The sequence below is a fragment of the Cryptomeria japonica genome, chromosome 3 (genome assembly GCF_030272615.1).
Source record: "Cryptomeria japonica chromosome 3, Sugi_1.0, whole genome shotgun sequence".
NCBI lineage: Eukaryota > Viridiplantae > Streptophyta > Pinopsida > Cupressales > Cupressaceae > Cryptomeria > Cryptomeria japonica.
In genome coordinates, this window is record NC_081407.1 from 150,482,491 (window position 1) to 150,497,379 (window position 14,889).

General features: G+C 38.0%; 1 protein-coding gene across 3 annotated transcripts in view; it reads left to right on the top strand.

The window, feature by feature from the left end:
- Positions 1–14,889, top strand: part of LOC131067789 (ABC transporter E family member 2) — a 71,219-nt gene that overhangs the window by 24,359 nt on the left and 31,971 nt on the right. For all 3 annotated transcript variants that reach the window (XM_058002940.1, XM_058002941.1, XM_059218116.1), the window contains exons 3-10: positions 2,538–2,623; positions 2,786–2,883; positions 2,980–3,097; positions 3,214–3,303; positions 3,791–4,095; positions 4,188–4,383; positions 4,467–4,652; positions 4,803–5,072. In XM_058002940.1, coding sequence (XP_057858923.1) covers positions 2,538–2,623; positions 2,786–2,883; positions 2,980–3,097; positions 3,214–3,303; positions 3,791–4,095; positions 4,188–4,383; positions 4,467–4,652; positions 4,803–5,072 — 1,349 coding nt within the window. The remainder of the gene's footprint in view (positions 1–2,537; positions 2,624–2,785; positions 2,884–2,979; positions 3,098–3,213; positions 3,304–3,790; positions 4,096–4,187; positions 4,384–4,466; positions 4,653–4,802; positions 5,073–14,889) is intronic.

The following is a 14,889-nucleotide window of genomic DNA, read 5'->3' on the forward strand; positions in this document are numbered from 1 at the left end:
AAAATTCAAACATTAATTTTTTATATATTTAATATTTCTCATCCCTTGAATCCAAAATATTTTTGCCAACCACAAACCTGGTCCGCCAATCCTCAAAACTTGGAGAAACATTGTGTTTCATCTAATTTTCTTTTTTTCAATTATTATGGATAGTGAAATCTTTAGAACTCTAATAGTAATATTACCCTTTTAAATCATAACTTTCAAATATATTGGGAAATATATCTAAACCAATTTCCAACGTTTTTTAATATCCTTCATTATTAATAATGAATGGCTTGCTTTTTGCAATTATATAGTGAGGGTTCTATAGTGGCCTCTCCTAAGAAAAGCAGAAAAACAGTTACAATCAAAGTAGTCAAAATGTTAACCAAACAAAACATTCAAACTATAAAAAACAAAAAGCCAAGATAATAAAAACCTACAACATGCTGCCACCCAAGACCAATATCAACTTTCAGGCTAAAAAGATCCATAGAAAAGGAGGGTCAACAGTTGACTTCAACAACCCCAATTGTCAACGCCTGCAGTAGAATCTTCAACCTGACCTTCATCATCCATTATGGCCAACTGCATCTGCTCACCTTTAGCAGGTACAAAGGAACCATCCTCCAATAATGGGTCCAGATCAGGAACCTTGACACTATGAAAGCTTTCCTTTTATTTTTAATGTTGAATTAGCCTCCCACCATCCCACAACAATAGTGTGAGCGAACTAGACACTTCCAGATGATCCCAGTGTGGGTGACAATCAGAATTTTCACTAGCATTTTCAAATTGTTGCTAAAAGCTTTAACATCCTGCCACTCATGATAAATTGCTAAGATTTCCTTTCTGATGGTACTAATATTGCCCATGGAGGTCCATGCCTACAACCCTTCCATCTTCCCCTTTCCTTCCTTCAAACCATCTTTGGCCAAGTTGGGAGGACCAGACTGTGAGTGGGCAGAAAAATACTCAAAATCTGGCCCCTAATCTTTACAAACATCACAACAGCAAATAACTTTGATGCAAATCATCCTCGGTGGTGGCCTTTACGCAGGCTGAACCAGAAGCACTCAGCCTAGAAGATTGCAAAATGTATTTAACTAGGCCCAAAGAAGCCATATTCAGGCATTAAAAATGCTATAAAAGCATTAAACTTTCCTTTCCGATGGCACTAATATTGCCCATGGAGGCCCATGCCTACAATCCTTCCATCTTCCCCTTTCATTCCTTCAAACCATCTTTGACCAACTTGGGAGGACCAAAACTGTAAGCAGGCAGAAAAATACTCAAAATCTAGCCCCTAGTCTTTACAAACATCACAACAGCAAATAATTTTGACGCAAAATCATCCTAGATGGAGGCCTATGAGCAGGCTGAACCAGAAGTACTCATCCTAGAAGATTGCAAAATGTATTTAACTAGGTCCAAAGAAGCCATATTCAGGCAATAAAAAATGGTATAAAAGCATCTATTCAAAACCCTTTCCCTTAAAAAGGAGTCTCTGGCCTTAACCAAGCAGTGATTGGCATCATCCACAACACCAGAGCTAACCAAACCAAACCACCACCAATGCCACCGAGACACCCATTGGAAATGGCCTATATAAACAATGAAACCAACAGACAACCAAAGGAAAATACACTGGAATGCCAAAGTTCTGAGACCATAAATAGAAATACGCCTTGATACTAGATATTACTTCTACTACGTCCCAAAGGCGAGACAATAAATATTCATTCCATCATCACAATTCAAGAATAAAAGGGAGTCACTTCCCTGTGTCATCAATCACAAACAAATCAATAACCATTGAGGTAAAAGCTAATGAAAAAAAATCTTCCCCATCAATACCACATGATAGGAAGGGAAGGGGCCAGCCTAATATTGTTACAGGGGAAGAAAATAAAAAAGTTTATAGTTTGCCAGAAAAGTTTCCCCATTTTTTACTTGAAAGGTCCAAGAATGGTGCCTGATCAATATCCACATTGGTTAAGAAATTGGCTACCAAATTCAATTTTCTATGGGAGCGTGCAAACTATGTATCATTTTAAAAACTTACACAACTCCATCCCTTTTTTAAGAAAGCGCAGGTTTTTCCAACTTATGCCACAACCCTTACATAGCCCCTAAATCATCACCAAGAATCGCATTCCACCACAATATGCTTGCATCCCCTCGAGGAAGCCAAGGCTGTGCTATCCACAACAGATTCCCACTCAGCCTTGTTATTCGTCTTACAACCAAGGAACAGGGAGCTTCCTTTAACAAAGCATCTATCCACATCTCTTAGCACCCATGTGAGCCCCAGCTAAACCAGGGTTGCCCCAAGAAAATTAAGCTCATGAAACCAGCTGAAGGTTTCTCTGCCAGGAAGAAATTTTTCTCACAGATTGATTAGCAATTAGCCTGTTAATATGGGGAAATGAATGGCTATTTGTATATATTTTAATTCAGACATTCTATTGACTATTTTTTGGAGCTTTATAACATGATTGAGCTATTTCATCTAATGAATCTTACCTAAGGATTTTTAATTATGTATCTTGCAGGAAAGCTTTGTGTAGAGGTTTCATCTGCCTCTAAAATAGCCTTTATATCAGAGGAGTTGTGCATTGGTTGTGGTATCTGTGTTAAGGTTGGATACTTGTTTAGCATGATCTGTTTTACCTGAATCTCAATTATGTAATTAATAAATTATATCCTTGTAAAGCAAGTTAGGTTGCACGGAGAAGTTCTGAAAAATTCAGCATGAACTGATGCACAAATTTTAAAACAAACAATTTATTGTTGGTGACAGAAATGCCCATTTGAAGCTATCCAGATCATTAACCTACCAAAAGATCTAGATAAAGATACAACACATCGATATGGGCCAAACACCTTCAAGCTTCACAGGTAAGCAAGAGGATATAATAACTATAAAATCTGGGAGTGTAGGACCTTTATTAGGATCTGATAAATGTATGAATATTGTTAATTATTGTAATACAGGTTGCCTGTACCAAGACCAGGACAGGTGTTGGGACTTGTTGGGACCAATGGTATTGGGAAGTCTACTGCACTTAAAGTCCTTGCTGGAAAACTGAAGCCCAATCTTGGCAGGTTCAAAGTAAGGTTTTGGATCTGAAATTTGATTGTTATAATAAATAATGTTAGAATGTGGCTGTTTGTTAAACAAATTAATTTTGAACGAGGTCCCAATAAAGGTTGTTATGGTTTGTGCAGAATCCTCCTGATTGGAATGATATTCTCACACATTTCCGAGGATCAGAGCTACAGAACTATTTCACTCGAATTTTAGAAGATAATCTGAAGGTCACCTTTTCATTGTTTTTGTTTTCTCTGTATCCTTGTTTTTGATGTAGTAAGTACATGATACTGAGGTTAGAAGAGAAACTCTAAATATACCATGATTTTTCATTGGCATTCTGTGATTTAGTACTGAGCCTTAAAACATCAAATTGAATAGGGAAGAGTCGGAAGACTAGCAATAAATGCAATGTGTAAGATGATAGGGTAACCTGCTGAAAGCCCACATCTCAATCTTGTGAGTAGTAATGACCAAACTTAAGGATGCATATGAGGAATTAGATTTTCTTTCAGCTTAATTTGTTATCAACTAGAACAAAGACTTACAGGCTGTGTACTAATAAGATTTTCAGACGTTTTTAAGTGTGCCAGTAATAATTGCTCATAGTATGCTTTTCTACTTTTGCGGTAACTTTTACATATTATATACTATTTTTTTTGTTTTAAGCAGTATCTGCAGATACAGTCAACTGATGGTTTATTGTTGTAGCAGGCAAAAATCAAACCTCAATATGTTGATCACATACCAAAGGCAGTACAAGGGAATGTGGGCGAAGTGCTTTCCCAAAAGGATGAAAGAGATGTGAAAGCTGAAGTTTGCGTTGATCTTGACTTGAATCAGGTTATTGATAGGAATGTTGGTGATTTATCTGGAGGGGAATTGCAGCGGTTTGCAATTGCAGTAGTGGCAATTCAAAATGCTGATATATATATGTTTGATGAGCCCTCAAGTTATCTTGATGTAAAGCAACGACTTAAAGCTGCGCAAGTTGTCCGATCTCTGCTTAGGCCTAACAGGTAAAGTCTATCTTTAATCCTTGAACCGAAAAACTTTGCAAACTTGCATACCAACAACTGTTATTGATGCTTGGGTGTACTGGATTTTTCAGCTATGTTATTGTTGTTGAGCATGACCTTAGTGTCCTTGATTACTTATCGGACTTCATTTGCTGCCTCTACGGAAAGCCTGGAGTGTATGGGGTGGTAACACTTCCATTTTCAGTAAGAGAAGGCATCAACATCTTTTTGGCTGGGTTTGTTCCCACTGAAAATCTTCGATTTCGAGATGAATCGCTGACATTCAAGGTGAATTTTTGAACAAGCATATGGTTAGAACTTTTTTTCTGTTTTTCACGCAATAAGATTGTCAAAGTTTTTATTGTTTTCAGGTTGCAGAGACACCACAAGAAAGTGCAGAAGAAATAAAAAGCTATGCACGGTACAGATATCCAAGCATGTCAAAAACTCAGGGTGATTTCAAGCTTAGCGTAAAAGAGGGAGAATTTACAGATTCTCAGATTGTTGTAATGTTGGGAGAAAATGGAACAGGAAAGACTACTTTCATACGCATGCTGGTATGCACATTGCATTATATTGGTTGACTGAGTCATTTTGGTTACAGACATAAAACTGGAAAGATCAATTGAATTCAAGGGCAGATTTTCAAGATTTTTAATCTTGTATCACATATATATTTTAAATTCTTAACCCATTTTCTGTTGCAGGCTGGCTTGTTGAAGCCAGATACAGTTGAAAATTCAGAGGTGGAGATACCTGAATTTAATGTCTCATATAAGCCACAGAAGATCAGCCCAAAGTTTCAGTCAACTGTGAGGCATTTATTGCACCAAAAGATTCGTGATTCATACACACATCCTCAGTTCAATACTGATGTCATGAAGCCCCTTCAAATTGAACAACTCATGGATCAAGAAGTTGTAAATCTTTCTGGTGGAGAATTACAAAGAGTGGCACTGTGCTTATGTCTTGGCAAGGTTTGTGCTGTTAATATTAAACTCAGTTTAGATCTTCTTTCTCTTTCTTCCTCTATAAATCCAGCATTGAAAGAGAAAATATAAATAGTCGCTTTTCTTTTAGAGACATTCAATCACAAAGCTGAGAGTCAGAATTCTCTCCTGAAAGAAGTCAATCTCTTAATTTTAAAGGAGAGTTAATCCCATGGAAATTTGATTATATCTTCTTATTGAGAGGAGACAAATTGCAGTAAAACACATGGATGCCATTTTTTCTGTAGTAAGTGATCATCCACACATCTAGTAGCTCCACTTCCTAGTGCAACGGACCATAAAAAATCTTGCCACTTTCTACCTGAATCCATTCCAAAATGTTACCGTTTTACACTGTCAAAAAGTTTGCAAATTTACTTTGTTTTCCTGGCACGTAGCACATACAGCTTCTGTGAACATTGCCTTGTCTTGACTGCTAAATTCTGTTGAAGAATCAGCCATCCCAATACTTTCTACCTCAAATGCAGTTCTAGTCTCAAAATTACTTTTCATACCCATGCTGATGCAACTATGGCTCATCAGAATCTTGAGTTTGTCACTTTTTGGCAAGACAACATTTAAGACTTATGCCCATTCTTGTTGTAGAACTATTAGTCACCTATTAGTGGAGGGATTCACACACCAACTTCAACTTCTACAAACAGCTTTAGAGTCTATGTATGCATTTAAAATATGCATTCATGTGGAATAGCCATGCAGAGTTCTAAGTAAATGGGCCTATTTTCCCTTGCTAATAGTTGGCTGTTATTTAATGTCCTGCAGTTGCTTCCATTTGTTCTGATCTTCATTCCATAATTCCTACCATTGAAAAAAACCCTTTTGTGGCAAGCATTTCCTTCCTAGACTAGTAAGTTTACTTGGTTGTTGTCTAGACAAGGAAAAGGTCCAGAGAAGTCTTCCAGCTAGGCCCGAGGTGTCACAAGGGCTGTCAGACTCATAATGTGATTGGCTAATGAAAAGTTGTGATGCTTGTCAGATCTTTCTAAAATGTTATTGAACTTCTGATTCTGAACACTCTTGGCTCAACAAGCACATCAATAGGATGAAGGAGATCTTTTATGCCTTATGTATTCAAGGATGTTATGACCCTGGGTTGGAGCAAGTCTGCTATAGGATGTCTAACATTAATTGATCAAGCCTCAAACCATTTATTTTCTGTCAAGTGCTGTAAACTCTGATGTTACCACTATCTTTGAGTATGGTGTATAGATCCCAAGGTGGGGAATGCATCATCAAACTGACACCTTGTTTCTCACAACAGCAACAATTTCAATAGTAATTCAAGTTTGTTAAACCCTACTTTGGAAGGGAAAAGCAATGCTAGTAAAACATATGGTCTGCTGTCAGAAGCCTGTTAAAAAGTAATTTTCGCTATCTGAGAAAGATCTATAGTGAACCAAACTTGTATTTTATTTCTGAACTTGAATAACAACTATTTCATTAGTCAGCCTGGGAAATATCAGTCCCCTAGGGGATACTTCAATATCTAAAATATCACCTGGGTTAGTAATATTCTAATGGAGGTTTAACCAGTTAAGTAGTTTGTCTTGGCTTGGTTGATAATGATGGATTCTGTTTTTTCCATATTATTCATTGCTCCTGAGGTTTTAGCCAAGAAAATTTTCCTTATGCTCATTCTAGAGTCAGTTCTAATGTCAGACTACATTATTTGCAAGCATATGTTGATAAGTAAATGGTGCCCACAAAAACAAACATGGCTAAGCACACGGTGGTACTCAGTAGATTATACTGCAGCTGTTCCAAACTTCCAACAACTACCATGTCTATGATGGCTACTCTTCCCAGATCAGCTGCAGCGAGAAGCAAAAGCAGTTTGGAGAGCACATACATCCCATGCTTCAATAGCTGGATATATCCAGCCTCACATATTTCAACTTCATTGATTGTAAAATATTCAGCAGCCTTTGGTTTATTTTTATTTTTAGTGGTCTTTCCCCTGCTGCTGCTCCAACCTGAATACTTAAAAAAACTAGAGTCAAAATTGATATATTTTTTGAGCGTGTATTATCCAAGCACAGGCAAGTATTCATTCTTAAATTGCGAGGTTTTGCCAAGTAGTCAGTGAGTTTTTTACCAAGTCACGGGCAAGTTTTTTAGGAAAAACAACTAAGGACTAAGCTATTGCACAAGTAAATTGTGAGTTGTTTTGACTCACGAGTTTTTCATCTATGGTCAAATCAATGTCTATGTAGAGCTTCCTATAGAATGTTAATGGTGTTAGCATTTTAACCCACACCTGTTAGTGCAAAATAAAATGGAATAAATGTGCAGTAGAATTGCTTTTCAGATGAGAAGGGGAAGCTTCCTATAATTAAAAATTCACCCAAATTTAGACAATATATACTTTCTATTCACAATATTTACTGTGGATTTTTGGGGTTGATTTGGACTATGGAATGCAAACAAACTAAATAACAATCATATCTTTTTATTTATTAATCTAGAGCACAAGGTGATTCAGCACATCAATACTGAACAAAAGCTTTTTGGGTTTATGGATTGAAATAAATCCCTAATATAACATGCATGTGTTTTTTAGCTAAAAGTAGAGACTAAACAATGCAAGTGTGCATACAAATTGAATAGATTCAAAATATATAAACACAAACGCTTTGGTAAATTAACTCAAGGGAGCGGTACAAAGCCACGCTGTCCATATTTAATTAGACCTGCTTTACAAAGTTTGCAAATTTGATAGAAGCTATTCAATCTATCTTAGTACACATAACAAGACATCTCAATAGACATTTACAAGAAAAATAGGGGTTCTGAAATTCATTGAGTGAATAACTAATTGTAGATAACAATAACACTCGATGAGCAATAATTTCAATGATAGACAAATGTGAGAATTACCATTGATAAAATGCATGGAAAATAATGACACTTATTTATATTGTTTATGAATGTATATGTAAAACTAAATGAATTAAATTGGCTAAACTTCAACTTTAGCTAGACTACTTGCATGCCTTGCAATCTTTATTATAAAATAATCGTATTCACTAATTCTAACTCTTAAGACATGACATTGCTAGTTCCGCCCTTTTGCTCTTCTAGTCATCATTGTTTTCAATATATCTTGAATGTAAAGCTTGCATGAGCTACTTATCTCCAGAAAAGAAGTTAGAAGAGTCAAGACAAAACATAGAAGGTGTTGGTCTATTTTTTAAGAAGTGTCAACGTATGAGTTACAAATCGCACCAAAACTATGAATAGAAAAGAGGCATAATTCACTAAACTAGAATGCAGTTGGCAAAAATACATTGTTATAGTCAACTAAATAAATAATTATTATGTTTTGTCTTTGTGGTGATTAATTCCCAACTAGTTGTGAGTTGGCAATTGGCAGTGATTGGTAGCCTTAACCAACTCAATACATTATTCATATGTAGTTTATATTCGGGATGACTCTCCAATGTTACTGTACTTATTACACATCTGGTAATTGGCAATAAAGATATATCTTCCGAATATGTTGCAATGAATTATATTCCTATGTTCTGTGAATTTACGTTTCCATTTACTCTGTAATATTGCAAGTAGAATAAGCAAGTAAACATTTGACATTGTCGCCAATTTAAACTTAGCATATCAGAACTCACAAGCAAGAATCGTGGCATTCTAATGGGACAGCCCATTAACGAACCAATACAAGCCAATAAAGAACAAGAGGATCAATTGACACAAAACCTAATAATCATTGGGACATCTCGTTACAAGAGCACATTCAAAGGGAAGCTCTCATCAGGGAGGTCCTTCAGAGCACTACCTTGGACAATCTCACTATCAATGAGGAGGTTTATTGTCTGGGGCAAAGATTGTCAAGGTTGATTGCACATCACTTCATCATCCTTCAAGACCTATGGGAAGAGGAGGAATGCAACACCAACAGAAGATGTACCCTCAGGAATTAATGCCCGTACAACCAAATGAAGACAAAACATGAATCCCAAGTGACCGAGAAGCGACAGAGGGATCTGTGAGAAGATCTCTTTGACTAAGAGAACAAAGTGAACGACAAAGGCGATTGAAGAGAATTGTCAAAGTGTCTAAAATCCCAAGCCCACTAAGAAGTAAGAGTTGAAGCATCAACCAAAGTCCTAGTTGGGAAGAAAGGCAAATAGTCGGTGTAGAACATACACAATGTACGCAAAGCAAGTGGGAGGAAATTGCTAGAAACTTACCACTCCCTAACGAAATATACCATGACCTTTTTGACGAGGAAAACAATCCATCCGTAAAGTTAACACAAAAGGATGAAGTAGAAACAAACCCCTAACTTATCGAAATATTCAAAGGCTATTCATCTCAAAGGAATTGAGAATTGGAGGAATTGAACCGAAGAACCCTAGACGAAGAGAGTGCGGCAACGAACCTAAAGAGATATGGAGTGCAAGGGACATAAAGGTGGACATGTAGAGGGCGTGTATGTGATGAAGAGTGCAAAGCAAGCACCAAAATGTTGAGGTCAAGATAGTCCACCTTGGTCCAATGCACAAGGACGAAAGCAAGTGAGAAACATGGTGACTCCCCCGTTGAGTCTAAACATCAAGAGACAGAGACTCAAAATATATGGGAAATGGGTCTAAGGAACCTGTGAGGCATTGCAAGATGTGCAAAACCATTTGGATAGCAAGAAACCAAGAAGATAAATACTACTAGCTGAGACCATTTCCAACAATGCTATGGGGCCATTGACTAGTTCACGAAGCTTGATGATGACTCTATAGTCTCCTAGGACGCATTGAAGAAGGTGTTTGAGGCAGAGTTCAAACTATTGAGAGATGACAACAAGATCATGGTGAAAATCTACAGCACTAAACAAGGGAAAAATGAGAAGATGCGAGCTTACAGTCGTAGGCTCAAGGAGTTGCTGGTTAAGTTGGAAAATCAGCCACTCATTGAACTGAAGAAGTGGTGGTTCATCAAGGGATTGATCCCCTCACTACGCAAGAAGATTAAAGTGATACCTCCATCCTCATATGCTAATGCTTACAATCGAGAGATGGATATTGAGAGTGAAAACAAAACATCAGCTTGAGGAAAGAGGAAAAAGATGATGACGAGAGCACTGAAGGTAGCACTAACGAAGAATCTAAAATAGTTCAAGCCCTACAATGGGACATGATGCAGATGATGATAGAATTGAAGGCCAAGAAGGGAAACTTAAAAGAAACCAAAGAGTTGTGGTGTACTAATTGTAAAGTAGGTCATACAAAAAATAATTATCCGAAAAAAATTATTTTGTGACATCCATCAAGTACTAGGACATTCCACCAAGGAATGCCCATACGATCTAAAAACAAGAAGCACACAAGTGCTCTTCACACAAGGGGAACAATCAACCCCTCTAACCACTTGTCCTAAACCAAAAAATGACAACAATAATACATCTTCTGGTGGGTCCCACAATAGAAGAGGAAATAAAATTGATACAATAATAGTGGGTCGAGAAGGAGAATACAATATGACTCTAAAGGGAGACCAAGGATCCAGTGCCAAAAATGTAGAGAAAGGGGTCACTCCACCAAAGAGTGCCAAAGTAATCAAAGCAAAAGAAGAATTCTTTGCAAAAAATGTGGATCGGGCAATCATGAAGACACCAACTACCCAAAACAGAAAAGGTATAAACATGATGGACATGAAGGAGCAAGACGAGGAGGTTTTGGCAATTACCAGAGCAGAAACGAAGAAGCCAATGTATCCAAACCCTCTTATGGAGAAGGAAAGACTCAAAGAGGCCAAAGCTGAAGTACAACAGGTAGTAGCCAACGAAAGGAAAACCTCCAACAAAGCGACAAGTACCTCATTGCGATTGGAATCGGAAAAGAACATTGTAAGGTAATAGACCTACAAACAATGCCACAATTGAGAGTGGCAATCACAAACATAATCAATGACAACCAAACTCGGCAACGGAAAAGTCCAAGTAAGAACCTGACAATACAACCGCCACCTAATGGTAAACAAATCACTATCCAATGCTACTAATGGTGAACATTGAGAGAAAGTCAGCGATCATCTAGATGGAAATCATGGTCATGGGAATGAGCCTAAGGAATACCATTGTTGATGGAGGCTCAGGAGTAAATGTACTGCCAAAAGAGGGAAGTGCTTGGGAAAGATCCTAACGAATACCATTGTTGATGGAGGCTCAAGAGTAAATGTATTACTAGAAGATACCTGGAAGTGTCTGGGGAAACCCACTCTTTGGCCACCAACATTTCACTTGGTACACGCCGACTAGGATGATATCAAGTTGCTAGGTATGTTGATGGCATAGAAGGTGATGATTGGCACACAACAATTCATGCTGAATTTTATCGTCATCCCCTTGCAGAAGAAGGCGTATGACGCACTGCTTGGGAGAGGGTGGCTAATTGTAGTGAAAGAAGACCACAACTGGAAAGGAACACCCTTTCAATCAAGAGTAATGGGATGGAGTACGTCATTGACCTGAAGAATCAGGCAATGAGCGAAGAAATGGCATCCTTTGAGTTAAAGTCTGAAGGAGGAGAATCAAAAGTAGATGAAGGAAATTTATGGAACCAAATGACAAAGGAATATTGATCTCAAGAATTGTTCCGAGGATGAGACAAGTTCCCTCAATGGTCTATTCCATTTGTAGATGGAAGACTACGAGGTGTTCCACTAAGTACAACATGTTACAAATCGAGGAGATTGAAGAAGACGAAGACAAAGTTACATAAGTCAAACATTTCTACCAGAGTATGAAGAGGAAGGAGTGGTGAGAGTAGATGAAACATTGGCTCACAACTTTGAGCAAGATAAAACAATAAAGTACGAGGACTTGAGAATGAAGAAGGTGAATTTAGGCAACGAGGACAACCCAAAAACCAAAAATTATCCTGGTTGGTGATGATTGGGACCTAGTGCTAAAGGCAACAACTTTTAACATTTTCATGGAGTATAAAGACACGTTCATTTGGACATATAAAGATTTAAAGGGTATACCACCAGAATTGTGTGCACAAAATTCCTCTCATACCGAGAGCACAACTGATAAGGAAAAGATGCTACCAAATGAATAAAAACTATGCTACCAAAGGACAAGAAGAAATAGAAAAAAAGCTAGAGGTAGGCATAATCTTTAAGGTGGAAACAAGTGAACGGGTTTCTCCAATTATGATCTCGTTGAAGGAAATAGCTAAAATACAAATATGCATAGAGTTCAAAAGTTTGAATGTAGTGACTATCAAGGACTCGTTTCAAATCCCCTTCACTAACACAATACTGGAAGAAGTTGTTGGTCATGAGATGTCTCTTTCATGGATGGATTCTCAGGGTATAACCAAATAAACATTACTGAAGAAGACAACATTTGAAGTTGAGGATGGAGTATATGCATACAACCTGATGCCATTCGGTTTATGCAATGCTCTGATGACTTCCCAAAGTATCATCTTACATATCTTGGACAAGATGCCAATGGGGAACTTCAAAGCATTTTTGGATGATATTTTAATCTATAGCAATTAGGAGATTCACTTGAGAGTACTCAAAGAATGCATGGAGAGATGTAGAAGAGCACAACTAGCGTTAAATCTAAAGATTCATGGTGCCTCAAGGTAAGTTACTGGGCGACATAGTCTATAAGATAAGACTAAAGATCGACCCCAAAAAATAAGGGTCCTCATGCAGAATGAAGTAACAAAGAATATCACAGGGGTAAAATCATTTCTTGGGCATGTTGGATACTATAGAAGACTTATTAAAAATTTTGCTCAAATTTCCTATTCACTAGACGTACTGACAAGGACAACCATGTACATGGGCTAACGATCAAGAGTAAGCTTTCAGTATATTGAAGACAAGGTTAATTAGTTCACCAATTCTTGCATATCGGGACTGGAACAAAGAATTTCCTATTAATGTAGATGCATCAAACAATGCAATCGAAGCCACACTTGCACAAGTGGGACCCTAAGGACTAGATCACTCGGTGTTCTTCACTAGTTGGCTATTGTCGAAGGCAAAGAAGAATTATAGTGACCAAGAGGGAAGCACTAGGGATGGTGTACCCTATACAAAAGTTTAGACATTACCTACTAGGGATACCATTCACATTCTACGTGGATCATCAAGCCCTAATGTACTTGGTGAACAAGCCAATCCTCCAAGGCCGGGTAAGTGGATGGTTGCTATTATTACAAGAATTCACATTCACAATCATCATCCAACCAGGGAAGAGTCATATAATAGTTGACAGTTGTTGAGGATCAAGTCAAGATAACCACCTGAAGGAGTGAATGAGAATATTCTTGATGCTCACCTATTCCAAATTGCAACACTACCTCCATGGTACAATAGCATTGGAGAACACTTGTCCACCTCCACCTTCTCAAAAGAGATGCCACCAAGGGAAAGGAGTAAATTGGCTCTAAAGAGTAAAAAAATCCAACTTATAAATGGATTGTTGTCTAACATGGGGTCTGACAAAGTTTTGAGATGATGTGTCATGCAAGAGAAGATACCAGGAGTTCTCAAGGAAGCTCACAAAGGCCTCACTAGAGGACACATGGAACCAGATGCCACAACCCAAAAAGTGTTACCGGTAAGGTTATGGTGGTCGATAGTACACAAACTCTCGAGAGTGGGTGATTGGATGTGACACGTGCCAAAGAGTTGGTAGACCTCTCAAGTGGGATTACATGTTCCTTTCATAACCATAAAAACTCTTTGAGAGGTGGAGACTAAACTTCATTGGTCCACTGACAGTCAATCAACAACACTGATGTATAGGTACATCGTCGTATCTAATGAAGTGGGTATGTGATGTCCCGTCAAATTAATACTAATTAGTATTAATTATGAAATAAATTAACTTTTCTTATTTTATATCAGTTCTCATATTGACTAATATATTATAATAATAGTTAAGTGTTTATTTTCCAATAAAGCTTAATTAAAAGCTAAATATTAATTACCTTGTGTTATGCGGGAAGTTGGTTTTCTACGGGCTTTTCCTACGAGAATCCTACCCCTATCATTTAAATAAGGTCTGGCATGCAAGGAGGGATATGGATTTTGTTACACAGGAAATATCGAAAGCTAAGTCTGATAATCCGAGGGATATCTGACGGGAAATTGATTTCCTTTCGCCAGTTTAATTGGCCTATTGGAATCAAGACACAGGTGATTCACGGGGAAGGCATACAGTGGTAATTCTTCGTAGAGACTATTAGAGACTCAATAGAGTGCTTTCCTACCTATCGCAATAGTAGAACTAATGCAATATGAAGTTCACGAGAGGAAGAGGAACGCGGTTGGTGTAAGTTCGTTCGTAGCTACAAACGCTCAGAGGAGCAGCAAGAGTACTTGGCATGTGGGATGATTCTGGTTGCGGGTGGCGAAGACTCAGTGGTGCATCGAGAGTGGTGGTAGGACCTGCCGAAGGACCATAGTTTGGTGAAGCGGAAATATTGTGTCGAAAGCCTTTGCTTGGTGTGACAGACGTATCCTACTGGTGGTGAGACAGAAGCATCGTGCGGAAAGAATCACGGGCTATCGGAAGTATCATTGTTTCGAGGTACCTTGCAAGCACAAAAGTTAAACAAAGACATACAATCTATGTTTGATAGTCACGAAGGGAGAACCAAGACGTGCTACACGCAGGAGGATTGCAAGTAATAATCAAAAGGAGATATATATACGGTGAGATCGGGAACATCACCAATCACCCTCAACACGTGAAAAACATCTGTAGTGACACGAGGATTCACCAGGTGCATTATTGCAT